At 37.5% G+C, this 26,215-nt stretch overlaps 1 protein-coding gene across 1 annotated transcript in view; it reads right to left on the bottom strand.

Moving 5' to 3' along the window:
• grin3bb (glutamate receptor, ionotropic, N-methyl-D-aspartate 3Bb) overlaps nt 1-24,262 on the bottom strand; it is a 58,597-nt gene extending 34,335 nt beyond the window's left edge. Inside the window, exon 1 of the mRNA XM_060878735.1 lies at nt 23,575-24,262. Within this exon, the coding sequence (XP_060734718.1) occupies nt 23,575-24,033 (459 nt within the window). The 5' untranslated portion in view covers nt 24,034-24,262. The remainder of the gene's footprint in view (nt 1-23,574) is intronic.
• Nucleotides 24,263-26,215: the final 1,953 nt, after the last annotated feature.

Raw genomic sequence — 26,215 nt, 5'->3', positions numbered from 1 at the left:
GACGTTTACTCTTTAAAGCAAAACAATTTTATCAGTTTTATTTACATATTTCTCTGTCATAAGGACTATCTGGAAAGTTGATCAATGGTCTGCATGGTGCCCAGGCAGCTGCTGAACAGACTTCCTGAAATTGCATACTGTATCTCTTAATATCACTTGAAGGTATTCTGGATATCTTCTTGAAACTATTATTTCTGACACTCAATTCACCTTAAAGTCTGGAGAGTGCACCTATATCAACTTAGCCTTACCTATAGCCATCAACCGAACTCAGTTCAATTAAAGTGAACCAGAAGGTAACCAGTTTCCATGTGATCTCAGTGCTTAAACAAAGCCCATTTTCTTTTCTTTAGCAGTGGTGTGGCCTCAGAACCCTTGTTGTTTTCACCAGAACTCCTTAAGAAGGACAGACTACCTCCTTTACATACGCATACAACCCCTTTCCTCTAAGCGTGACTCTTAGAAGGAAGACTTCTGTCAGACTTCTGTCAGACTTCTGTCAAACTCCACATAACACTCCACTTCGCCTTATTACTTACACCCATACACTACTTCTTAGCCATTCAAAGACTTTTTAAAAGCTCTCACAGTCTCTAACTCTTTGGGCAGAACTACTGTATACTATTCACATGCTCTCACACCACCACTTCTACAGGATGCCCCAGATTTCCTGCATTGTATTCCTAGTAGGGCTGGGCGATATGGCTGAAAACTGTATCACGATATCAGTGTTTCATATTGGTCGATATCAATAATTATTGATATTTTTTATGACCCATTTAAAATAAGGACCAGGAGAAAAATATATCACATTTAAACATTTTTATTTTAAACTCATAATCATAATCCCCTCAGTTATTAAGACAGAAATGTCAACAACCATGGAAAACTCAAATAATTAAAATGTAAACATTTAACAATTATCTCTTAACCTTTAAGGTGCAAAATGAAAGAAAATATAAGAAATGCTTAATAAAGTGTAATAAAATAGTGCAAAGTGTTAAATATAAACATAGAGAAACCTGGAATTTAGTGCAAGTTTAGTGCTTGGAAGTTCACTAGCTGTTCACCTTCTGGTGAATAATGTGTTTTAAAATATGTGCAGTGTTTTGTAAACATAAAAAAAACTGAGGTAGACTGAGATACATCTGTAATATAAAAAACAAACCTGATACAGTACAGTAACATAGTTTGAAATATAAAACCTGCAGAAATATGAAAAAGTAACTCAAGTTATTCTTACTATAATCATACTTGAAGTTGAACAATTCACTTTTTTTAATCAGTCTGGTAACTTTTTTGTTACCAGAGAGCGAGTGCCTTTGTTATTGCAACCAAACTTGCTTCGCAACCTCTGTTTTCGTCTGACAAAAAATAAAAAATTTCGAATGCTTTACTGAACACTTTTTTTATTGATATCTATCACGTGTCTATCACGATACATATCGTTTTATCGCCCAGCCCTAATTCCTAGTCTTATCCTTGCAAATCATCAGACTGTTGAACTTTAACTAAAAACACTACCGCAAGCACAACCCACTGTATGTACCATGCATTGCACTTTATCATTATCACTCAATGTACTGTGCTGATATTGAAAATGGCACTTTGACTGCACACTGAGTTTATTTATCGGTTTTGTCTGGGTAGGAGTGTATGACTGTAGCATAAGACTTTCACTGTATGTAGATGCTTTAGCACTCTTTATGCACATGACAATAAACTTGAAACTATTTCCAAGTTTATAGTTAATTCTTTGAGTTAATCCTTTAAGGTCAGGCACACCGTCCATCCATCCATCCATCCATCCATCCATCCAGGCACAAGATAATAAGGTAACTCAAATACTGGATTTTATTATTCTAGCTTTTCATTTGAAAACGCTAATTAGTGTTAGATCGTTTCCATATTCTCTGTGAAGTGCTTCTTAATTATTTATCACTAATTATCTGGGGTTTATCTTGAAATCCCAGTTACAATATGTAGGTTAAATGTTAAGTCTAAACTACTGTTTAGCTATAGGTTAAAGCTCAGTTCAGATATTTTATATTAATGTGATATCAGGTCACCTTCCACATCCTCAGATATTCCCAGAACACACCATGGCCTACAAAGATGGGTACACTTCCTAAAACAGAAGAACTTATATACCATATAAAGGATTCACACAAGCACACAAGTTTTGGATATATTTTTCTATCTGGTTTATGTTTTCTGGATTTGCCCTTTACTGGGTCTTTTTGTATCTCTCCTGGCCTTTGCCTGTTTTCAGATAATGACTGTATAGATATAGATAATGATAATAACTCAAATGCAATCATTTTATACTGCATCATAATGCAACACACTGAAACACAGCACTGATAAATCGTACTGCATTAAATGTTTCCAGCTTAAAATGCAGATTTCATGCATCAGATCACTGCCCATATACAAGGCATGTGTCACATCAGTCTTGCCAGACCACTGAACCTTACCGAGGCACTACCACACATTCCTTATGTGTTGAGATGAGTAAGAAAACACTAAAACAGAGCTGGATTTTGCAAGGAAGACCAAATACCACAGTAAACAGATTACCGGGAGAGTACCATGACCAAATGACCAGTCTGGAGACCAGTTCTGTCAGAACAAATAAACAAAAAAAAAAAAACAGAAAAGGAGACATTTCTGTTTGCAGGGATGGTGTGTAGCTGCACATATCCAATTACTGCAATTCTCCAGTCAAGGTATCATGCTCCTGCAAACAGTTTAAACAGCCTGCCTGGTGCACGACAGCTATTTACGGTAGTCATTTAAACAAGCCGACGGCTCTTTCTCGGTTCCCTTTTGGCAAATAAAACATAAAACAATCAAATCAGTAATGATTCCTTGGACAGCTTAATTAGTAGAGTAAATGGCAACAGAAACACTATTTAGTCTAATGCTTTTTATAACATTCTGTAATAAAACCATGCTCAGCTGAATTTTATTGGGCTAAGAAAAGTTAAATCAAGATCTGTTGCTGTGAGGCTTCAGACATTCTAAAAGCCACAGGCAGCAGTAGGACTCATTAGCGCAGTCAACACTTCCTGTTTCTCATCACTGGAGTGCATCAGTGGTGAAAGCTGTCTGCACTTCCTATAGCAATGCCACAAACTGAACACCCAGAGACAAATGGGCTAGAAATGATTGTACCTGAGCCACTCAGAGTTGAGTTGAGTGAGCACAGGTTGGATTTAATCTGAAATTCAGACCAGTGATGTACAGACAGACATAAGTGCTATTCAGAATTGATGCGAGATTTGATGCGACATGAGTCACAGAGTCTGAGCAAAGCAGAAGTATGTCTCAAGTCACATGCAGCCTTCTGACTTATAAATAAAGCATTTTCTTTTGCCATATCAGTTCAAGTGAGGAGCAGTACTAAATCCAGCACCTACAACTAATAAAGCAGTGCTGAAATTCATGCAAACACACAGAAAATGTACTTAAAAAAGTACTTAATGCCACCAATATATATTATAAAATCATTTCATTAATTATTCCTTCACAGGACTTTAAAGGAGGACACCGGAGCCGACAGCATGGGCAGAGACACTGCTTGTTAGACAATTTTTTATGGATAAATTTATAAATTAAATTAAGCTAGAAGCACAGTTAACAAGTGCTTGGTCAGCTTATCGTTTAAATTCATTGGCACCTTTTCTTTACAGGCGAGCGCATTAAATGACCGAAAATACTGATATATTGGACTAATAAAATATTGGAATAAAAATTCAACAAACTAGAATCAAAACTAGACTCTTAAAAGCTTGATTAATTAGCTGTGCATATGATTAACTGTGCCTGATGTAAATAATACAATTTTAATAAAAAAAAAAAATTACTAAATTTGGGTGTCTGATAAAAAAAATAAATTACTAAATAAATAAATAAATAAATAAATAAATAAATAAATAAATAAATAAATAAATAAATAAATAAAAGAGAAAAATATTAGGATGTGCTTAGATAAAGTCCTATTTGAAAAACTGCCAAATAAAATGAACAGAAGATCAATTCAACAAATATGCAGTGATTAATGTGATAATTACAAACAGGATTCTTGACACAGCAATCTACTGAACTTGTGTTAGAGGTTTATTTCCAAGCTTGTAATCTTCTCATTCATATTTCATCATATAAGAGGTTTGATTTTGAAAGCATCTCTTGCTTTTTTATTTATTTCATGTTCCATTTGACAGCAAAGGGGAAAAAGCTATGTAGATCTTCAGTCTGGGTTTTCTGTCTGTGATTCTTTAATGGTTTAAAGAAAGTCAAGTGTTTACAAGAAAACCTTGGAAGAGAGAACACCATTTTTGTAATTTGTGAAGTTTGAACGCACTCAGAGCATCAGTTTTGAAGGTTTCATTTAACTCATAAATGTTTTTTTTTTAACCTTAGGAGTCATTATAGAATATTTAACCTGCTAGTTAACATGTAGAAACTGACTTGTGTGTAATATGTCAGAGCCAAACGAGCTTATTATTATTATTATTATTATTATTATTATTATTATTACAGCTATTAGAACTAATATCTTTTAAGAAGATAACTCCATCAGGAAGCAGGCTATTCCGAGTGACCTTGTGGATTGTTCTATAACTTCGTCACTCTTTATGATGGAACTCGTCAGCGCTCTGATCAAACGTGCAAAAATGTCTCTTAATTTATCAAAGGCCTAAGAAGGACCATGCGTTTGAATCATGAAGGAGATGTTGATGAAGGAGTGTAAAAGATTAAAAATGAAAAAATCAGCATTTAAACTTAAATGTGATAAAGGATGATTAAATCAAACTTAAATGCTAATGCGAGTCTTCTTGTTGTCGTCCTTCGGCTGCTCCGTGTTCGGGGTCAACGCACCAGATCGTCCGATCCGCACATTTGATTTCTGGTACGTTTTACACCGGATGTACACCGGTTTTACACCCTTCCCATTTTATCCAGGTTTGGGCCACTCACTGAAAGTTAACCCTTCAGTAGCCGGATTGGTTTCCTTTCCTTCACTGACTGCCTTAAACAATTAGAATTTAAACTTTTTAAAAACACAGGCTGACTGAACTCTCTCCACAACTGTAAACGTTAAAAGTTAAGATAATGGTATACTGTATAACCGGTATAGATTCAGATGATCTGCAGACATCTTGACTTTGTTGTATTTTTAAAAAGTCAGATTTGGAGCATCTTAATCCCCATTTCTTTGGAAGTATCGATTTTTGATCGAAGAGATCCTCCACGACATCGTCAACTCGAGCATGAAGGAAGGCAGCGTAGCTGTAGCCTAGCCTGTTAAAAAGCCTTTACACGTCATCTCAGGGAGTTTTTCCTTGCCACCGTCACCTCTGGCTTGCTCATTAGAGATGCATTTAAAATGTATGATTTCTATACTGAATTTTTGTACATTCATACATATATACAACTTTTCATAAAGTAAACGATTCCTGATTCCTGCTTACTAAATTAACTTCCTCCGAGATCATTCTAATTACTCCATGCTCTCTGCTCATTCGTAAAGGACTCGGTGCTCCAACGTGCTTTTTTTAGCACCTGCTTCCTCCAGCCCACCTGATTCAACACTCCAGGGTCTTGCTAATTAGCTGAATCAGTTGAATGAAGCATGTCACAGCAGGGAAGCGTTGAAGTGAGCATTCAACGTAAACCTGTGCCAGAATTATTAATATTCATTGGATGGGTTTATTCAACATTAATCAAAATGATACGAGCACTGTCAACTCCGTCGCAGCGGAAGTGAAGAACAGGGAAACTCTGTGGGATACGGCATCGTCAGCTGGTGTCAGAGGATTCCCTGTCACGGTGATAAATGACTGGGTAATAATTTATAGACTTAAAGTGAAGAATATCAGGCAGTGCTGTATTACGCCAATTACAGTAAACAATATTATGGAAAATGTAATGAGAATTCGATTAGGCAAGGAAACACAGTAGGGATGTATTTAAGACAAAAAAAAATTTTTTTTCAGACAAATGATGTAAAAACGTTTGAAATATTTGACAGCAAAAGTCTACTGGTCTATAAGCATAACATATACAGCATGCATTTATTGTGGAGTTTTGACAATAATAGTATCAATAATATCTGTTGCTGAAAAAAGCTTTTTTTCCCCCAGAAATGTATTCTAATTGGTGAAATTGCAAGCAAAAGATTTGCTAAATGTGTGTTGTGGATGACATGTCCAGCTCAAATCTGCAGAAAATCTGTGATCTTTTTGAAAAATATATTGTAAAGTTTCACAAAATTGCTAAATCCTGGAAGGGCTGAATATTTTATTTATTTATTTAGTTATTTATTTATTAACAAATGAATTCAAGGCTTTAATTCGTTTTGTGATTTGGGGATTTCAGCATTACAATCATAAAAATTGTATGTACCATATTTTCTTGCCATGCTCCTATAAAATCCTCACTATGTTCAATGCCATTCAACAGTTTTATATTGATCTCTGGTCAAGCGCAGAAAGTTCACAAGCTCAAACCTAAATGACTTTCTAACGACCAGCTTGTGGAGTCTCTTTGCACAATGGCTGCAGGAATGAAATCCTATGAGATTTTAATATCAGTTTAATGCATGCGACTTCTCCATGCTGTGAATTTGATAGACTTTTACTAAAGACAAACCTTTTAATAGCCTTATACAGACATCAGGCACAAACCTTGCTTGAACCCACTTCTTTTCCCTCCATTAAATTCATGCATTCATACCCACGCCACTTTGATCCCACGTTCTTAATTACTCCTGTTAGTCTCCACTGTGTAGTGCTGCTTTTGTTGTAACAATTCCACCGTTGGCAGCTTTTTTGCTGTGCACACAGAGATTTATTTACAGCATGCACTTCATTTCTGCATAATCACATCAACACTTGGGCACAGTGGGAAAGCATTACATACTGATGCTATTTACATTACCTTCGCTTTTTTATTCGGCTTCCCTGATGAGAGCTCAGGGCTTTAATGCAGCAGCAGAGCTCTTGATAGAGGTACTCAGTATAGAGCTCAGCTAATCACGAGTGCACTAGGTCCTAAGTTAAATCCCAACTGACACGCTAATGACTAGCTTTGCCCCTCTGTTATAACAATGGCTGCAGGAATGAAATCCTCTGGCTCAGATGTTCCACCGCACAGGATGGATAGAGGTGAATTATTGCATGGCGTCAGTCCAGCTTTCCTATTTTAAGGCAAGGCATCAGCAGATGTTTCTAGCAAGGAGTAAAATACCAAGAGTGTAATGGTACAGACTGTGGACATATTTACTGTATTAATGGTCCCTGAAGTAGACAACACAGAAAATGGCTCAGGGAAACACAGGTACATCACATTCTGGACAGGAGCCATGCGCTATATGATTTCTATATACATCTTTCCTTATTAAACAATGCCACTGATTGGTTGCCATCTGTCGCGCCACTGTTGCCTCCGAACACATAGCTCAATAATAAAAGCCACAATCAAAGACAAAATCACATTATTTGCCATTCGAAGTCGTGGCCTAATGGTTAGAGAGTCTGACTCCTAACCCTAAGGTTGTGGGTTCGAGTCTCGGGCCGGCCACAACTGAGGTGCCTTTGAGCAAGGCACCGAACCCCCCAACTGCTCCCCGGGCGCCGCAGCATAAATGGCTGCCCACTGCTCCGGGTGTGTGTTCATGGTGTGTGTGTTCACTGCTGTGTCTGTGCATTTTGGATGGGTTAAACATAGAGAACAAATTCTGAGTATGGGTCACCATACTTAGCTGTATGTCACATCACGTCACTAATCTCTCCAGAAACCTCGATTTGCATTAGAAGAATAAACAAAGTGGTTACTGTGATATAAAAAAGCCTTTGATAATCAAGAAAGTTATAACATTCATTCATGTGATTAATGAATTCTTCTTCTTTTTTTTCACCAAATATAAGGAAATAAGGATCTTTATTTGCTTATTTTTCCCTTCGTTCGTTCACCTTCTGTGGCTGTTTTATCCTGCTCAAGGTCATGGTGGATCCACAGCCTATTCCAGGAACACCAGGCTGTCATGAGAAAAAGGCTGAGACAGATGCAAGTGCAGGTTTTAATGAAAGTTCCTCCAACGATCCAAAACATAGGACAAACTCTAGGTCAAGAAAATGAGCACAAGCAACAAACCAGTAAAGACTTTTCCCAACTTATACAAACTTGTCCTACAGAAGACAGTATATGCCTCCTACTACAGTACATTACTTTCTATGAGAGCTGTACTCACGTTCGATACATGAGCTTACGCTGAATGTTATGATGTTATGTGTTATGATGATGTCACATGACATGTCTTGGCACAAATCTGTTGGTAATCTGCAGAAATTTTGCAAAAAGTGCTTGATTTTGAGTGAATTTCTACAATCTCAAAATTAGGAAATACTAAAGGAATCGAAAAAGTGAACACAAGCAACTAGGCAAACAAATGAGTTCAGAGCAGGAAATGAGGATTGGCATCAGAATTGAGCAAATACTTTGTGACTGAGAGTGTATGTTATGCAGTCAGTGTGTGAGTGTGTATGAGTGAGTATAGGTGAGGCTGATCAGAGGTCTGGTGACTGTGAAGGAGGAAGTGGAGTCCGGTGTGTAGGCCAGGGTGCATGATGGGGATTAGAGACCTGGATTGTTCGATCTGACAATGGCAAGAAAGAGGTGGGAATGGAAATACACCCTAAACAGGATCTCCATGCACACACACACAAATAGCCATGTCTTGGAAGGTGAAAAGAAAGAAAAACCCAGAAGAAACCAATGTAAGCGTGAGAACAGGTCAAACTGTAGACTGGCAAACACACAATAAATGGGGAGGAGCTTCATCTTCTTCTTCTTCTTCTTTTTCTTACAGGCCATTTGGTCTTTAAACCAGGACAATACCTCAAACCTGGACTTTTTCTGGACTTGTCTACTCAACACACACAGTTCCACTTCTGGATTTGTTTTTATTTTTTAATTTTTTAATTAATTTTTTTTTATTTACAAATTTTGAACCAGTCTACATTCATAAACACATATTATACTTCTCCATATACTTTCTTCTGTAGAACAAGTTTGTATAGGTTGGGAAAAGTTAAAGGTTCTAATTGTCAGCTACGGAGACCCCGAACTCCAACTCCCAGCATGCACCGAGGCCTACAAACAATGGCCAAACTGCAGTCCACTTCTCATTTCCTCCACTTTTAAACAGACTCACCTTCTTCCAATCTCTCTCTCACAACCCCTTTAAAATAACCTTTCACACATGCCTGTCTCGAAGCGTTTGTTGTTTTAGTCTTCAAGCTATCTCAGATTGACCTTGTTTCCATTCCTCGTTCTCCATCTTCTCACCTTGCCCAGTTCGTTCTGTTTGTTGATCTTCTGCTTGTTTTATTGACCTTGATTTTGCCTTTTGATTCGAATTGCTAGCTAAAGTGTCATTAAACTGCCTCACCTGCAGTTGCATCCGTCTCTCAATCCTGATAATAATATGCGGTTTTGTGCGAGAGCGTCCCTCAGCTCATTTGTGAAGGCCAATTATGCAATTCCCTTAAAATCTAATCAGAGCAGTTAAAATAGGAAATTTAAAACTGATTTTGTTCCAACTTTTTCCCAAGGTAAATTTGACATTTGCATGAAACCTCTCGTTTTCCACAAAGCAAGCCATTTTGGCGATTTTGTCAGAGCTGCTCTGCATCTCCATAGAGTTTCTTTAGCTTATAAACTAAACTCACTCCTCCTAATGTGGCACAGCTCACAGTCACAGCTTTCAACTGGTGCTAATGTAGCATCTAAGGGCCTTTTTACACCTGGTCACTTCAAGTGTCTTCTCTGATCCGATAGCTATCTGATTTGTTAAAACTGTTCCATTTACATTAGGCCACATAAATGCGTCTTGGCGAATCGGATATCAATCTTTCTATTCCCGCCCAAAATGCAAATATATTTTACCTCATTTCCGGGGTAATTGAAATGGAACACGCTTTGGTGTATGCTGTTTTCAGAATGCAATCAAAAAGAAGACAAAAAAACTTTTACTGTTTGCTGCATTTTCGCTGGCGGCAGCAGTGCATTTTAAGACCCAGCGAGACACCTGGCGTACTTCCGTTTGGGAGGAGTATAGCAAGTTTCCTAGGTTTACCAGACCTGTGGTGTTGGAAAATGAAGAAATGGGTGCAAATGCAGAGAGAGTTTATCCTGACAAACACAATCAATTCTAATTATAAAGCAAAATCTTTATCTGAAAAAACACACAAGGTCAAGTAAAGGTCAGATGTGCAAAAAAGGCTCATTATGACTAAAGATCCAGAAAGCAAAGAGCAGATAAACACCACCCAAAAGGCTTGTTGATCATTTGCCGTGTTTCACACAGGCTGAGTGACTGAGTGTCCTATTTATGGTGACTGGTGTGATTGGGACAGGTGTACATGATAAGATGTCTGGCGACTGTGAACCTGAGAGAAGATGCGTCACAAATTGCATACTTCTACACTATTCTACATAATTTTGTAGCACAAATAGTGTGATTAGTGTGTTCGCACTGAACAAGAAGAAGTGCACTTCAAGAACGTGAATGCTGCACTTACTGAACAGAAAAAACGGGACGTGTGGAATGTTGGACACTTTATGCACTCGACACTTCCACATTTACTTATGTAGTAGAAGAGTGGCTTGGCTACCAGACGCTGATGCTGCATGAGAGAAAACTTCCAAGATGGCTGACGACGCCCTTGTGGACAAGACGTCTTACGAACGTCTTTTAAATGAGCTCTAAATGAGGGATTTTTTTTAAAGCATTTTAAAAATCCAATGCTACTGTAGCAGAATCACATTACTTCGTCTCTCAGCTTATACTACGAGGTAGTAAAAAACCTTTAGTTTAGTATACATTTGAGATGATTCGACCCTTTTAAAATCCATACACTGAATGCTAGAGTACATGGTGCAACTGAATAGTGCAGGGGTCGGCAACCTGTGGCTCCGGAGCCGCAAGTGGCTCTTTCATCCCTCTGCTGCGGCTCCCTGTAGATTTGGAAAATAAATATTTAATTTAAATTTCTTTTATTTTAGAAAGTTAGTTTTTAAAAAAATGTAATTCTAAATTCTAAGATTATGATGCTCTTGTAAACCGTGTTTAATTTGTTTGTCGCTCAAAATATGCGTCAATACTGCCGACTTGCGAAATCCGACACACAGAAGCAGACGCTTTTTTGGTTTGCTGCAGCCGGCAAGTTAAAATTTTGATGTCATGAATACGAAGAGGACTCAATTAGACATTGAACATTTTATTTGAAAGTAACCTTCAATCCAGCATCTTTTTTGTTAAGGTTAGTTCAAACTGTTCAAAATATTTTTGTTTGCCTGCAGAAATAAGATTTCGTTTACTCGATTTCATAAATGCAACACACTACAGTTTTTTCTATACTTTCCATAAAGGTAAAAAACGGTATATGCCGTTTTATTATCATTTTAGATGTCAAATGGGTTTTGTGGCTCCCTGTGTTTTTTTCTGTGGGAAACGGGTCCAAATGGCTCTTTGAGTGTTTAAGGTTGCCGACCCCTGGAATAGTGTATAGTATGTCATTTGGGACAGTTTGGGAAGTGTGGTATGGGCCGGCCATGTTTGTAGACCATGGTGCGTTCTGGGAAACGGAGTTCTCTGTAGATGAGAGTGTTAACCTGATATTGAGAAGATACCAACTCCATGTGGTCTTTGAGAACAAAACCTCCTAATCAATACACAATTTTCAGACTGTATATAAATATAGAAAGGACATTATTCATAATAAAACTCTCCGGTGTTTATAACACTTTATAATCACACCCTCCAGTGTCACCTACTGTAAATGAGGATGGTTTCTCTTTTGAGTCTGGTTCCTCTCAAGGTTTCTTCCTCTTCCATCTAATGGAGTTTTTCCTCACCACAGTCACCTCAGACTTGTTCATTGATGATAAATACAAACACATTTAAATATAAGACTGATATTAATATTGAACATTTTGTATTGTATTAATCTTCATATAATGTTAACGTTAATAACATTATTGTTAGCTTTGAGAAAATGTCCATTGTATTTATTCAGTTTTTGAATTTTTTTTTTGTCCCCTGCTTATGAAATGAAACGATAGAAGCCCGCTGAGCTCGGCATGACACTGTAGTGACTCCCGGTTTGATTGAATGCAGGAATCAGCCCCAGCTCGGCACATTTGATTGCACAAAAGAGAGAATCAGTCACAACAGACAGTGCCCTTTTAACAAGTGACACCAGCTCTGAGTGAATGAAGAAGCAGCTCAGGTCAATATCTGATCCGGTGTTTGTCTTAATCAAAGCTCACTTCAAACAGACGAACGACAAGAAACAGTAGCTAGTGCAGTGGCAAAGCAGAAACATAATCAGTCGTGAAAGCTGCCAAGATTCATAACTGTCAGGTTCGATTTTGGGCTCGAGCGTGAGTTTGGCTCTACATCGTAAACACTGGGCAAACAAAAGCAAGGAATAATCTGGCATCTCAGCAAGATGAAATCAAGACAGATTGTACATCAAGTTCAAAGAAAGAAAAAAGAATAAAAAATGTATAGTTAAGGGAAGAAGCTTTTAAAAGATTGACCATGGTGGATCAGAAAAAAGAAATAAATAATACTGAGACAGATTTATTTGGTTATAAGACGATTGTGTGCCCAGTTTTGTGTTGTGGTTAAATCAATTTCCTGTCTTTGTTCATTTGGTTTTGTGATAAGGTTCATTTTGTATTTTAGTTTTGTTAGTTTTGTTTTGTTAGTTTTGAGGTAAGTTTGTATTCTGTTGTTATTCACTGTTTTTTTTTGTGTTGGGGAATTTTGTATTTTGTTGATCATTTGGTTTTTTGTTGTGGTTTGTCACAGTCACTTTGCTTTGTTTTTTTTTATTGTAAAAAATATATATTTTTATTTCATTATTATTATTTTAAAATATGGTAAAAAATATTTACATTCATCATTCATTCATCTTCTACCGCTTATCCGAACTACCTCGGGTCACGGGGAGCCTGTGCCTATCTCAGGCGTCATCGGGCATCAAGGCAGGATACACCCTGGACGGAGTGCCAACCCATCACAGGGCACACACACACTCTCATTCACTCACGCAATCACACACTACGGACAATTTTCCAGAGATGCCAATCAACCTACCATGCATGTCTTTGGACCGGGGGAGGAAACCGGAGTACCCGGAGGAAACCCCAGAGGCACGGGGAGAACATGCAAACTCCACACACAAGGCGGAGGCGGGAATCGAACCCCCAACCCTGGAGGTGTGAGGCAAACGCGCTAACCACTAAGACACCGTGCCCCCCAAATATTTAAATATATTATATTATTTATTTATTTATATTAGTGAAAGATAACACAAGTAAACACAACATGCAGTTTTTAAAATAAAGGTTTTCATTATTAAAGGAAAACAAAATCCAAACCTACATGGCCCTGTGTGAAAAAGTGTTTGCCCCTTAAACCTAATAACTGGTTGGGCCGCCTTATCGGCAAGAACTGCAACAAGCTTTTGAGATAACTTGCGATGAGTCTGTTACAGCGCTGTAGAGGAATTTTGGTCTACTCATCTTTGCAGAATTGTTGTAATTCAGCCACATTGGAGGGTTTTCGAGTATGAACCGCATGAACATGCCACAACATCTCAATAGGATTCAGGTCAGGACTTTGACTAGACCACTCTAAAGTCTTCATTTTGTTTTTCAGCCATTCAGAGGTGGACTTGCTGGTGTGTTTTGGATCTTTGTCCTGCTGCAGAACCCAAGTTCGCTTCAGCTTGAAGTCACAAACAGATGGCCGCACGTCGTCCTTCAGGATTTTTTGGTAGACAGCAATATTCATGGTCCCATTTATCACAGCAAGTCTTCCAGGTCCTAAAGCAGCAAAACAGCCCCAGACCATCACACTACCACCACCATATTTTGTGGTCATATAGTGCATGATGTTCTTTTTCTGAAATGCTGTGTTACTTTTACTCCAGATGTAATGGGAAAGTTCAGATTTTATTTTAGATTGTATTTTCCCAAAAGTCTTGGGGATCATCAAGATGTTTTCTGGCAAATCTGACAAGAGCCTTTATGTTCTTTTTGTTCAGCAGCGTTTTTTGTCTTGGCCATTTTTGCCCAGTTTCTTTCTTATAGTGCAGTCATGAACACTGACCTTAACTGAGGCAAGTGAGACCTTTGGATGTATTTGTGGGGTCTTTTGTGACATCTTGGATGAGACGTTGCTGCGCTCTCGGGGTAATTTTGGTCAGCTGGACACTCCTGGGAAGGTTCACCACTGTTCCATGTTTTGGCCATTTGTGGATAATGGCTCTCACTGTTGTTCGGTGGAGTCCCAAAGCATTAGAAATGACTTTCTAACCTTTTCCAGACTGATAGATCTCTACTTCACGCCATCAGTCAGGTCTTATTTAAGTGATTTTTTGATTGCTACCTGGTGTGGCAGTAATCAGGCCTGGGTGTGTCTAAAGAAATTAAACGCAGGTGTGATAAACCACAGTTATGTATTAAGGGGGGGCAAACACTTTTTCACACAGGGCCATGTGGGTTTAGTTTTTGTTTTGCCTTAATAATAAAAACCTTCATTTAAAAACTGCATGTTGTGTTTACTTGTGTTATCTTTGACTAATATTTAAATTTGTTTGACGATCTGAAACATAAAAGTGTGACAAACGTGCAAAAAAATTAAAAAAATTTATCAACACTTTTTCACACCATTGTATATTTGTTTTATTTTATTTCTTGTTGGGCTTATTTTTATTCTGTGGTTCATTTTGCTTTGTGTTGTGGTTCCTTTTGTTTAGTTTTAGAAAGAAAGAAAGAAAGAAAGAAAGAAAGAAAGAAAGAAAGAAAGAATCTAAAATGGAGGAAGCTTTAAAAGATTGGCCATGGCAGAGAAAAATGAGAACAGATTTATTCGGTTATAAGATGATTCTGCGTCCTGTTTGCCTTCCAAATCGTTCTTGTTTCTTATCAGTCATCCTCTATTATGCAAATGCGCTTTGTGTCCGTCTGCCAAATAATTGGTCTCCTGAGTGTGTGTCTTTGTGTTCGTGTCTGCATCTGTGCATATGTGTCTTTCTGTATGTGTGTTTCTGTGCATCTCTTTGTGTTTGTTTATGTGTGTGTATTAAATACAAAATGATGTACAGACATCTATAGCCTCTTCTTTATCCCTCTCTCTTTCTCTCTCTCTCTCTCTCTCAAACACACACACACTCACTCTATTGGTTTTTTAGTGCTGTCTATTAGCAGAAAGGTAGATTTAAGGCAGTCAAATGGACACACATTCACACACTGCTCCACCCTTTAGATAGTGAATGCAATGAGTACAAAAAATCCTCTCAGTGTGAAACGGTGACAATAAGTGAGGACTAAAGAAAAAACTAAGCTTCTCCTAAAGTACTGACTCACTAAAGAAGAGAAGGTGCAGATGTGCTTGCCCTCTGCCAACATCCCGGGAAGTCCAGACTACCCATGTCACTCTGAGGTCTTTTGTAAGTGGGGAGTGGAAAAGCTGGCATTGTGAAAATGGTGATCATGACCTGAACAAGACAAGTGCAACATCACTTCAAGCCAGCTAATCCCAGAGGTTGCATGGCAGCACTGTGACAAACTCTGGCACGGTTACAGCCTGTCCAGAACCATTCAAGGATGTCGGCTGCCAGAAGACAGAGGGGAAGACTGAATTAGCTCTAAAGCAGTATGCCAATACTCACCATTCTGTTTCAGGCTTTTACATCCTACTGATGGCATCAGCTGAATTCTTTACTACTACAGTGAGATGTAATAACCACACATTCAAAATGTGAAATGCACAGACACTGGGCATCGTGACAGGTGGACATGGTGATGTGAACATGATGATACAGGCATGATGATATGGGCATGGTGATGTGGACTTTGTGACAGGTGGACATGGTGATGTGGACATAGTGATGTGGACATAGTGATGTGGATATGGTGATGTGGGCATGGTGATGTGGACATGATGATACAGACATGATGATATGGGCATGGTGATGTGGACATGATGATACAGACATGATGATATGGGCATGGTGATGTGGACATGATGGTACAGGCATGATGATATGGGCATGGTGATGTGGACTTTGTGACAGGTGGACATGGTGATATGGACATAGTGATGTGGATATGGTGATGTGGGCATGGTGATGTGGGCATGGTGATTTGGACATGTTGATATGTGCATTGTGATGTGGGCATGGTGACAATATGTAGACATTTTATGTCATGGCATTGTCATTGTATTGGTTGAAAACTAGTTTGTTGTGGTCATTATGTTTTATGTTATGGTCATTTTGTTAGATACTTTGAACTGGGTCAGTTTGTTTTGTGTTGGTCTCATTTGTAGTCTTTTGTTTATAATTTTGTTTTGTGTTTAATATTTAATTTTGTCTCTTTCATTTTGTTTTGTCGTTATAATTTTTTGTGTTTATTTTTATACTTATTTGAATTTATTATTATGGTTTGTGTGTTTATTTGTTTTGTGTCTATTTTGTTTTGCATTTTAGTTTTTAGTTTTGTGTTATCTTTTTTGTGCTTTGTTTTGTGTCACAATCATTTTGTTGTATATTGGAGTTATTTTGTTTTGAATTTGAATTGTGGTTGAATTTGTTTGCCTTTGTCTTCATTATGTTTGTGTTTTGTGTTGTGGATTATTTTGTTGGGCTTTTTTCATTAATGTTTGTTTTTCCCTGTGTTCACTGTGTTTTCATATGATGGTACATTTGCTTTTGTGTACTTTATAGTGTTGTGCATCTCTCTGCCAGTGTAATGTATATTTTAAGTACTGAACATTTTATTTACTCTACAAGATCAGTTCTTCTATCAGTCATATTTCATTAATGTAAACATTTAAATGATGTCTTATTCCTGTTCTCTTTTGGCAAACCCACAGAACCCACAGCAGTTACAATATCCCACAACACAAGCTTTGTGTTGCTGCAGACTTGCATATGCTCATCATTGTCACGGGTTTTATCAGATGAACGTAAGATAAACACAAATTCAGTTTTATCAGAAATTCTTTAAATGATTCCACATTTTTTTGTTGAACATAAAATAAGGTTTATTTAAAAATGTGTAATGTTTCCTTTTACTTATTGCAACATTACATTTTCATTGCTTTCATTATCTGTAAGTGGGCATCCAAAGAGTGCCCATCCTTTTAAAGAGGAATGAATGTGAAAGCTATGCTAATTAATTCCTATGTCTGGGATCAATAAAACAACAAATGAGAGTATTGATCTGAGACCTTTCATGTAAAGAGAAAAAAGTTAAAACTTGGATTCATAACTAACAGGACGAGGCATCCTTCAGAGAGTGGTGAAGCAGAGGTCAGATCAATATGGCTAGCTGATGTCACTGTATATTGGGCTAATGGCTAATCATTGCTCCGATACCAAGTAAAAAAATGTGTCAGAACAAAACTCTAAAGGAAGAATAAAGAAAAAGTATGATCTATCACAAGACTAAATCTTATTTGTTCAGAAAGTGTTTGAGTGATTGTTTTGGATCTTGTTCTATCCGATTTACTGGCTGAGAATAGCTTTTTATGGTGAGTCTTTCATCTCTATTCGATGAGATATTTAAGAAATGTGTGCTCACGTAGAAGAAAGGCACTGGAATCAACCTGGACAGAAACATCAACCTTAATCAGCTGTCTGACTGTACACAAAATACACAAGTACAGCTTCAGCAAGAGCAGGATGTTCGTGCAATCAGCTTTCTGTCAAAGTGAGATATCTCTCTGTGAAGCCTCCAGGCCAGAAGGCAATTCTTCCTATCGCTCTTCCACACCTGCGTGCCACTACGACTTATCTTCCACTGGTTTCTTCAATGTCCTTTTCTAGGTCTCCTTCAATTTTATACTTATTAGGGCTTCGCTTCTCAGGCCCTTACTGGCTCCTAGCTGGTAAGCAGCTGCCATGTAGCCAGATGGGCACTTTCTGTAAGGTTTAGCATGATTGCATTACTTCCAGGATTAGATAGCACTGTGTCGAGGTTATTGGTGAGAGTTCATTGGTGTGAGTTATCTGAGCTTGGCCTGTCATGACAGTGTCTTTAACAAATAAAGCTGAATAAAACAAAGTATGCCTGCTAGGGTTGGCAAAAACCTATCTACTAATAAATCCATTGGTTTCGGCTCTGAGTATGTTGAAGAGTTCGGCTGTGGTAAAAAGATGCAGGATTGTAAAGGAAAAAAATCGAAGGCTAAATATACTTTTAATAGTCTGAAAAGAAGTTAATTCTATAGTCAGCACAGGACGTGTTTTTTCAATAATTTCCTCTTTGTGGACAGGCATGCACAAGACTTTCCCTCTCCTCCCGCTCACAAAGGAGATCTTTGCATATTTATTAGTTGTTGTCCTTTAAAGATAAATATAACTGAAATAAAACTGCACTGTGGCATCGTGAACTCAGGTGTGACCAGCATGTGCTGATACTATAGTCAAGTCAGATCAGTGGCATATACCGTCTGAAAGTGTCTGATTCAGGCTGGTTTTCAGACGCTACTGAAGCTTGAGGGTTACAGTTACAGTGGAAAAACACATTGTGTCCTCCATCCATTATTAAAATACAGTATAAGAAGCTTTCTTCCCATACTGCATGCTCTCTCTTTCAACATCGACTGTTTCCTCTGAGCCAACAGCTCATCCAGAAGCATTTAAAAATGTGTTATTATTATTATTTTGCTTTCTATTAATCATCACATTAAATATGTTATATACAATTTTGTGGAACTTGTAAGCTATCAAACAAATTTGAATATTCATTTTGTATATTCAATTATATAAATTATGCATTGTTTTTTCTGTGATGTATTTAATAAATGTAAACATTAAATTTTTTAACATTTTAGCTTTGAGCTAAAGTTAAGTGAACCCTCTGAGATTCCCAGGAAAAGTGTTTTTAGCCAATCACAATAATCTGGTCAACGTCACATCCATGAAGTTGAAAGGTTTAGATACAAACTGTAATGAAGTCTAAAGTTTAATGTTTTATACTGAAATAGAGAACTTATTCAAGAAATTAAGTTTCGCTGAAAAAAAAAGCTAACATAGATAGCATAGCCTACCTAGCTAGGCCCGCATCTATAGGAAGTGGTAGCTCAGTGGATGTTTACTAAGCTCTGAGTGTTTACTGTAGAAAACTAGCTATTTGAGAAGAACAAAATATTCTTTTGTAAATTCTTACCTCACTGAAGGCAAAGTCTCACTCACTTTTCCCTGAGAATTCTTGATGCTTCATCTTTACCCCTAATATCAATCTCAATACTAAAATCTCAATACTCTAGCTAGTAATTTTCAAATTCTAGCTTTAAATGCAAAAAAAGCAAAATGTAAATGTACTCATCACAGCAAAATGTACTCATCACAGCAAAATGTACTCATCACAGCAAAATGTACTCATCACAGCAAAATGTACTCATCACAGCAAAATGTACTCATCACAGCAAAATGTACTCATCACAGCAAAATGTACTCATCACAGTAAAATGTACTCATCACAGCAAAATGTACTCATCACAGTAAAATGTACTCATCACAGTAAAAACAACTGAGATTTCAAATATATATCAAAGTCCTATTCTAATACTTTTTTCAGTGTCTAAGTTCATTAACAAGGCAACCTAAAAAATCACTGAAGCCGGAAATATAATTTGTAGCCATGTGTGTGGCTGTTAATAGAGGTGCAGCTTGAAATGTTCTTTTCTGTACAAATTGAACAGCCTAAAAATAGAGATGTTGTTAAAACAGTTGGAAAAGGCAACTAATCGTCTAGTTAGTTATGCTTTTGTATTATTAGTTGACTATTAAAAATGTCTACTTGTTTAACCTCTAATTCCTTATATTCCATGTTACGGTGTGTGATCGTTATTCACACCACTGACCTAAAATACCAATTTCATCCAAGATGTAGGAATAATTTGTAATTAGGTCACTGAACCTATCCAGCACAACCCTGTTACATTAGTACCTGTTTCCATGCTTGGGGAGCAAGATGAAAACTTGATACCACCTTATAGAAAGTGATAAAGTATGTGCACTGACATTCACAGAAAAGAAATTACCCTGAGAATGTGCCGTCCTGAACAGACCGGACAGTATTGAGAGATAATTGGCTTTCATAGTTTTGATTAAATTCATTGATTTTTTTTTCCCCCCGCAGCATTCCTCCATGAACCATAAATATATTCCAAAAATATTCACTGACCTTCCAATTGGTAGCCTGTTATACTGTAATATGAATAAAGATGACAAATCGATTGGGGAAGTGTTTCTTAATTCTGCTCATGGAGTCTCCTTGAACTGCAGATCTGCAGTGTTTAACTCGATAGAATATAATCTTTACATACTCTAAATGATATCTGGTTTGTTGGGGACAGGAAATGTAGCAGTAATGAAAAAAAACTGATTCAAACAAAAAGAAGACACAAAATCCAATCACACACTTAGAAACATCTCCAGAATTGTAAAGGATTCTTCGGATTCATCACACTTTTTTCATTCGAACTGTTCAGCAGGTACAAGCTACAAAAAAAAGCTGTGACTTTACATTTAACCTTACACACTTCCCACAAGTATAAGTAAAAATTAGAAAATTAAAATCCCACAACATTGAATGAAACCTTTTCCGATTGGTAGCCTGTTTTTCAGCAATGTTTGTTGGGGACAAGAAATGTAGTCATATGTGCAGTGTGTAAATCGGTATTGAAAAACACCTGAGAAAATTCTGATAAAATAGAAAACACAAAATTCAATCTCACTCTATGCATTCTTCACATTCATCACAATTGTTTGATTTGAACATGTCAGCAGGTATGAGCTCAGATTCCTTCCTTTTAACTACAAAGACAAAGTCGGGACTTTAAGGGGCTACAGATTTAACCAGATACACTTCAGAAAAGGTTACAAGTAGCATCTTTCAACATAAAAAAAGTCTTTTTCTTTTTTGAGTACCTTCATAGCTTTTTCCCCTTTCTTTTTCATTTAGTAAGTATATATATATATATATATACGTATATATATATATATATACGTATATATATATATATATATATATATATATATACTATATATATATATATATATATATATATATATATATATATATATATATATACGTATATATATATATATATATATATATATATATATATATATATATATATATATTTACATTTTATATGTACTGAATATGTCATAATAAATAACGCTGTGCACAACCTTGTCCTCAAATATGCTATTCTATATCCTTCTGAATTCCTGTGTCTGAACTGCTGACCAAATCTAACCCACACAATGCAAAGCTTGCTTTGAAAACTAGCTGCTGAAGCACTCGGACTGATCAGGAGCAAGCACTGTAAAAGCAAAAAAATAAACACATTTAAAAAACAGCACCATCTAGAGGAAAGTTAAATAGCCCCATTTGCCCCTATTGAATTCACATTCCCACTACGATCCCAATGAGATTTATGGTTTGACCTTAATGCTGCTGTGTCAGAGAAAACTACACACTCTGGATCACTGCTTCGGGACGTACGGTGTCAGAACCAACGAGTGTAATTTATGTTTCTGAATCTGCATTGCTTTTTTACTGTGTAGAAAAACAATGAAGGAAACGTCATACTCAAATCGGTGTAAGAAATCACTAGAAAACTCAACTTCTTCTGCATTTCTCATCTTATTAATAAATATTATAAAATGTTTTCCCAAATCCCATAAGATTTTTAAGTTTTTAGGCTTATTTGAAATTTAATTCTATTTGTGTCTCTTGTGTACAATTATGACAAGATATAAAAATACACACATTTGTACATATTTCATATTGTGCATGACAGGTTTAAGCTTAGGTTGCCTCAGTACGTGATGCATTTCTCAGTGTTTTGGTACAGTGTATCCTTAACCTTTGCACACCAAGGTCATGGGTTCTCTAGGTATCCCTTTGAGAGAACCCTTAAAAATACTGTGTAGATCTCTACAACACAGTTTCTCTGTCACTGCTGGCTCACTGTACAACTGTTGGACATTAGGAACCCTTAATTATCAAATGGACCATCATAAGAACCCACAGCAGCTATTTATTTTAAGCTATTTATTTTATTTTAAGAGTAGTAACATGACTATAATATAAAATAATTAATGTTTACACTAAAGAATGATGGAACTTGACCCTGTGATTGCAATTAAGAAATTCTGACTTATGAAAAACAAAATTTTGGCTTTACGTTAAGGTTTGGTGTTTTAACTTTGACATGTTAGGGCATATTCTATGAAAATATTTTTAAACTGGAACTCAATCTCAAACCTAAATCAGCATCATGTGACAGTCTTGTTTATTTAATGTATAGACTGTAAGTGATCAATAGAATACTGAGGTGCATTAACACACTCTTCATGGAGCGGTATCAGCAAATGGCAGCATCTTCAGGCACTTGTGCAGCGAGCAGGGGCTTTTCTCACACGGCATCTTCATTTTGATCACAGATCTTCCTGTGACGACATGAGAAAAGCCCATTCAGAAGCTCTGAATTAAAGGGATTTTGCATTTTCATTCTGCAGTATAGTTCAAAGCTGCTGAAATATCATCCAACACTGAGGCTGACTCCAAAGTGCTTTTATTGAGAAGGATTAAAGAAATGAATCAATGCATTGATTAAGTAGTCTCTTGTTTGTTTGTTTATTTTTGTTAGTGAATCAAGAAACAATGGAAAAGTGATTTTAATGAGTGGATATTAAACAAACAAATGTGGGTCCTTTCCCTAGCTGTAAGATTTACAGCGTGAGATTCTCCCCCTTTTAATTTCTTTAAGTACCTTGTGATGTAAGTGGTTTTGTGCTGGTGAGGCATGCCAGTTCCTGCAGTACACAATATAGCCAATACAGGTGCAAAACATACAGGACACTTCAATTAACTGGAAGACTTCACTCTTGAAGAAATGATATTAGTCTGCTAGGTCAGTAAAGTAGGGTCAAATGAGAACAAGTCAAGGACAAGGCATTGCAAATCTATGCAAAGCAACTACACAAACAGCAGTAGATTGATGTCTGGAGGTTTTTCAGTGACCCTCATCAGAACTTCTTAAAGCATCAAAACGCAACATTATTCACGTGTACACTAACTGATGCTGATGCATACGTGGGATGTGTTTTCGAATGACATAACAGCTGAACGATATCTGCACAATGCTGACCCGACATGTACAGGGTAATCTCATTAGGTGACATACAGACCGCCCTGTTTACGGAAGTACAATATTTGGGTCGAAACGCGCGCGCAAGGCAACAGTTGGCTGCAAGCGGCGCGCAAAATACAGCAAAATAAAAGAACAGAGTTTAATAAAAACTTGTTTCTCAGGACACGAATATACACAGTAAGAGGCAATTCAGCAGTGTGTTCGTTATTAAACAGTTTTTAACTACGCAGTTTTTTGTATCTGCGCGTCTCCCAAACATACCCAGGTTCTCATTACGCATGAGGGATATTGAGAAAAGCATGAAACACTACCTCGGTTTTGAGCGGCTCTCCGTGCTCAATTATGCTCACGAAGGGGATTTCCAAAAACGACGACATAAATTCCACCTGCACGAGTTCGTCTTGGCTTTGGGGAAACGCGAGCACCGCTGAGACCCCCTGCACCACTATGGACTGGCACAAGCACCGGAAGAGCGACTCCGGGTCACCGTCCGCCGGCTCGCGCGCTACCACGTCCAGACTCAGGTTGTAGGGCAGGATGTGGTTTCCGCTCTCGGCCATGGCACTGAGCGCGCGGTCCAGCGCGGCTCGCACCCGCGTGGGCCGGCGGGAAGGCAGGAGCACGCCGAGGCGCACAGTGTGACCGACCTGGGCGAGCACGCGGCACGGCTGCGGGTGCGAGTGAACCGGCACGATCATGCACTGGAGCATCACCTGGTACAATCCGAAGTAGAAAAAGTACGCCAAGACCCCGGGGCAGATCAAATTCATTCTGTTTCGCTCTCACGCGCAATGAGACATGATCAAAAGATTGCATTGCTTGCCTCGTGTTGCGTTCCTTGTCTCTCTTTTTCCTTTTTTTCCCCCAAAAAATCCTTCAATGCCTTTATTTTCAAAGAAAGGAATCTGCGCTGCTGGATGGAGTCGCGGCACGAATGTGTGAGATGCTACGGCTCCGGAACAGAAGGAGGGAGGAGGGAGAGCGATGGGAAGGAGGAGAAGCCTCTCCACACAGACACGGGACACACAAGAAGACAAAAAAAACATCCAAAATAAGACGGATCTGTTTTGGTGACATTAGTCAGTATTAATTCAACAGATTGTTCAAACTCCAATTCAGCCTAGTGAACTTTCTACCCGGTGCTCAAGGTGGAAAAATAAGAAAAAAATAAATATATATATAGCAAGTCTTTCTGGAAGGAGAAAATGACATCATATAATTTCTTTCATCTGACATAGTTTGTTTAAAATGTGATAACTGATCATGTCCACATGTGCCATGAGAAAAGGGCTCGTTTCTGAGATATAAAGCTGAAGGAATCCTCAGACATGAAGGCGCCAGACAAGACTGTACATCACCGGGTGACGACTGCACACGACTGCAACTAACGACCTGGCCTACGACTCACTTCACTGAATCGATTCTTTCTGTCCGAGTTCAATGACTCGACCAATATTGCCTTCTTTGCCATTCAGAACACTTATTTGTTGCCTTTTTCCCCCCATTGAATCCTCTACATGAACCAAACATTTGGAGAGTTTCAAATGGTTAATGAGAAATAGCTTATAATTATTAAACGAATCATTCTTTTCTCAGCTAAATGAAACATTAATAACACTCCTCCATGTGTCAGTGACCAACATGAATAACCAGTGTTGTCTAATTTAAATCTTTTTCTTAATTAGAAATGATTCATTTACCCAGCACTTAGTTCCAGAATAACATTGATTATCTCATAAAAATAGCACCTGTCAATATATTAAGCAGGGAGCGAAGAGTCGGTGTCCGAAACTGTCTTTCTCTTTGTCTGTCTGTCTGTCTGTCTAGGTTTTCCTTAACTCAAAAATGCTCCTCTTTTGCATGTATCTCATATAAAAATGAGCAAACACAGATTGCATTCTGACTGTAGTGCATGAGCCCATCAGACATTTTAAAGAGCTAGAATCTGAATACAATACAAACTGAATTAATGAGGTTTAGATCTGTTTCATTATACAACAACTTGATCAAAGTGTGACTGTGAATGTGTGCGAAAATCTCACTTAGCAAACAAGGCTTGCTCCTTGCACAACTTGATATTTCTAGGCAGATATAAATGTAAATAAAGCATTTTCCCATCATTTTTTCAAAAGGTGGTGTGTCAAAGCAGGTTACAGACAGAAAAACAATTTTGTCCAAAGCACCATGTGAATTATCTTTCCCAGACTTCCAAACATATTAGGTGGACTGATGACAGTTTTATTATATCTGACAGTATAGGAAGCTACATTATTTTTCATCTAAATTGCATAAAGGTTAGAAAGAATGAGAGATATTTTAATTCTGCTATTGCCATTTCTTTCTGGTACCTTCTTTAATGCCTGCAGTTATCCAAAGCACACAAACTATGCCCTCAATGCTTCATTAATATTAGTAATTGTATTTATATATTATTTTAAATTTATATTATAGATTTTGTAATTTAATTTTTATTCTATTTGTGAATACTGAAGATTAGGTTATTTAATTAGGAAATCGAATTCTCCGGGTTTAATTATAATTCCAGTCTTCCAAGATTTTGTCGGAAGCTAATCCTGACCACTTTACTCCAGTCTAAGCAGAAAAAAACATTACAATGATGATAAGTAGAACAGACAATAACAAAAACAATGGAAATTGGAAGCATGCTTAGCTAAACAGCTTCGACTTAGAGTTAACAATTGGTGTAATAAAATGACAATGCAAGCTGCATCCAGCCATAATCAATAAACACATCGTTATTGCCAGGACAGCTGTACCATCACATTTGCATAAAGCTTTATGTCACAACTTGACACAGTATCATCCAGAATTATATCACAGTTTCAATCCAGGCTGCAGATGAATTGCACAGCTTGCATGAAACTTCATGGGCGAGTCTCGCAAAGTGACATTGCACAACCATGCAGCCATTAAATCTCATTTGTTCATTCG

This window comes from Tachysurus vachellii, chromosome 1 (assembly GCF_030014155.1).
Source record: "Tachysurus vachellii isolate PV-2020 chromosome 1, HZAU_Pvac_v1, whole genome shotgun sequence".
Classification (NCBI taxonomy): Eukaryota; Metazoa; Chordata; class Actinopteri; order Siluriformes; family Bagridae; genus Tachysurus; species Tachysurus vachellii.
This window is presented reverse-complemented; position numbering and strand designations above follow the sequence as displayed.